This window comes from Galeopterus variegatus, unplaced genomic scaffold (genome assembly GCF_000696425.1).
Source record: "Galeopterus variegatus unplaced genomic scaffold, G_variegatus-3.0.2 Scaffold2722, whole genome shotgun sequence".
Classification (NCBI taxonomy): domain Eukaryota; kingdom Metazoa; phylum Chordata; class Mammalia; order Dermoptera; family Cynocephalidae; genus Galeopterus; species Galeopterus variegatus.
This window is the reverse complement of record NW_007728833.1, coordinates 36,793-38,260: the sequence shown is the minus strand read 5'-3', so window position 1 is coordinate 38,260 and position 1,468 is coordinate 36,793. Positions and strand designations below refer to the sequence as shown.

The window sequence follows — 1,468 nt, the reverse complement described above, 5'->3', positions numbered from 1 at the left end:
TACTAGGGTATATAATAGCAAGATGCAAGGGTACTTCAAAAAGTTCACAAAAAGATTTGTATTATCTTTTAATTCTATTTTTCCATGAACTTTTGAAGGAGCTTGTGTATCTTCAGGCTAATCATAATCCCCTGCTCGTGAACACCTACTTGCAGGATATAGTTCAAACTCCTCGGCACAGCTAAAAGATTCTTTGCAATCAGATTCCCTGCCCACCTTTGCATTCCTTTCTTTTCAGGACACGCACAGGAACCCTTTGGTCCAGAGATACACAAAGCCTCAGCCAACAGCCTATGCCACACTCTCCCTGATTTGCTCATCTCTTCCCCACTTCAAAGACAAACCCAATCAAATTCAGTGTCTTCTCCAAGAAACCTTCTCTGATATCCCCAGCTTTGGTGGCTGTGTCATAACTCCAGGTCAACAAACATTTGCTAACTTGTTTCTTCTCATCAATGCTGACACCAATGATTTTTTAAGGTGTCTCTCTCTACACTCTTCACGTACACGATGTTGGGCAGAGGCAGGAGGAGCAAAGAGATACCAGCTTACTAACTTATTGACTTGCTGGTGCAGCTCCTTTGCGGTCCATTCTGGCGCCTTTATGGCAGCAAAGAGAAGCAGGTGCTCCCGGACAGTGAGGTTGTCCAGCAGGACGTCCTGCTGCAGACACACCCCCAGCTCCATTCTGACCCGAGGCAGGTCTGTGTGCAGGTTCTTGCCATTGACGATGATGGTTCCAGAAGTGGGAGGGTAGAGCCCCGTCAGCATGGATCTGCCAGAGAAGATAAATCAGCACACAGAACACATGGTACTGATACCCTGCATGTAGACAACCCAGTCACTCCATGGCAATGTGTTCATCCTGAGAAGAACACACACCATCTGCCAACCTGTCTTCCACCCAATCAGTTAAAATCTGTGAGGAGCTTACGGAGATGTCGGCTGGTTATTGTGGGAGATGTGGGCTTACGAAGATGTTTATACTCTCACTGTGATCATAGACCATTGCAGTTGTGTGGAACTTTAAGGTGATAAAATCCAACTTTGTTTTGACAGATGAGGAAACAGGCTAAAGAAATGACATATTCACCTAAGTCCTCATAACTAGACATAAGCAAAGCACAAATGCTAACCTAGACCCCCAATCCTGTGTCCAGCCATCCCTCTTCTCCCCCAGGCTGTCACCTGAAACTCACTTATCTGACTTCACCAAAGGAAGCCAGCCTGAGGATTGCCTATTTCTGCTTTCTTGTTTCAGAAAGATTATTATTTATGTGTTAAACTGTTTTCTTATTTTTAAAAAGTTAAACATGGGGCCGGCCCCGTGGCGCACTCAGGAGAGTGCGGTGCTTGGGAGTGCAGCAATGCTCCCTCCGCAGGTTCGGATCCTATATAGGAATGGCCGGTGCGCTCACTGGCTGAGCGCTGTGCAGGCGACACCACACCAAGGGTTGCGATCCCCTTA

General features: G+C 46.7%; 1 protein-coding gene across 1 annotated transcript in view; it reads right to left on the bottom strand.

The window, feature by feature from the left end:
• The window catches only part of LOC103598729 (ATP-binding cassette sub-family A member 13-like), a gene marked incomplete at its 3' end in the record, with an annotated part of 258,136 nt that overhangs the window by 238,031 nt on the left and 18,637 nt on the right, over positions 1-1,468 (bottom strand). Inside the window, exon 8 of the mRNA XM_008582776.1 lies at positions 557-775. Within this exon, the coding sequence (XP_008580998.1) occupies positions 557-775 (219 nt within the window). The remainder of the gene's footprint in view (positions 1-556; positions 776-1,468) is intronic.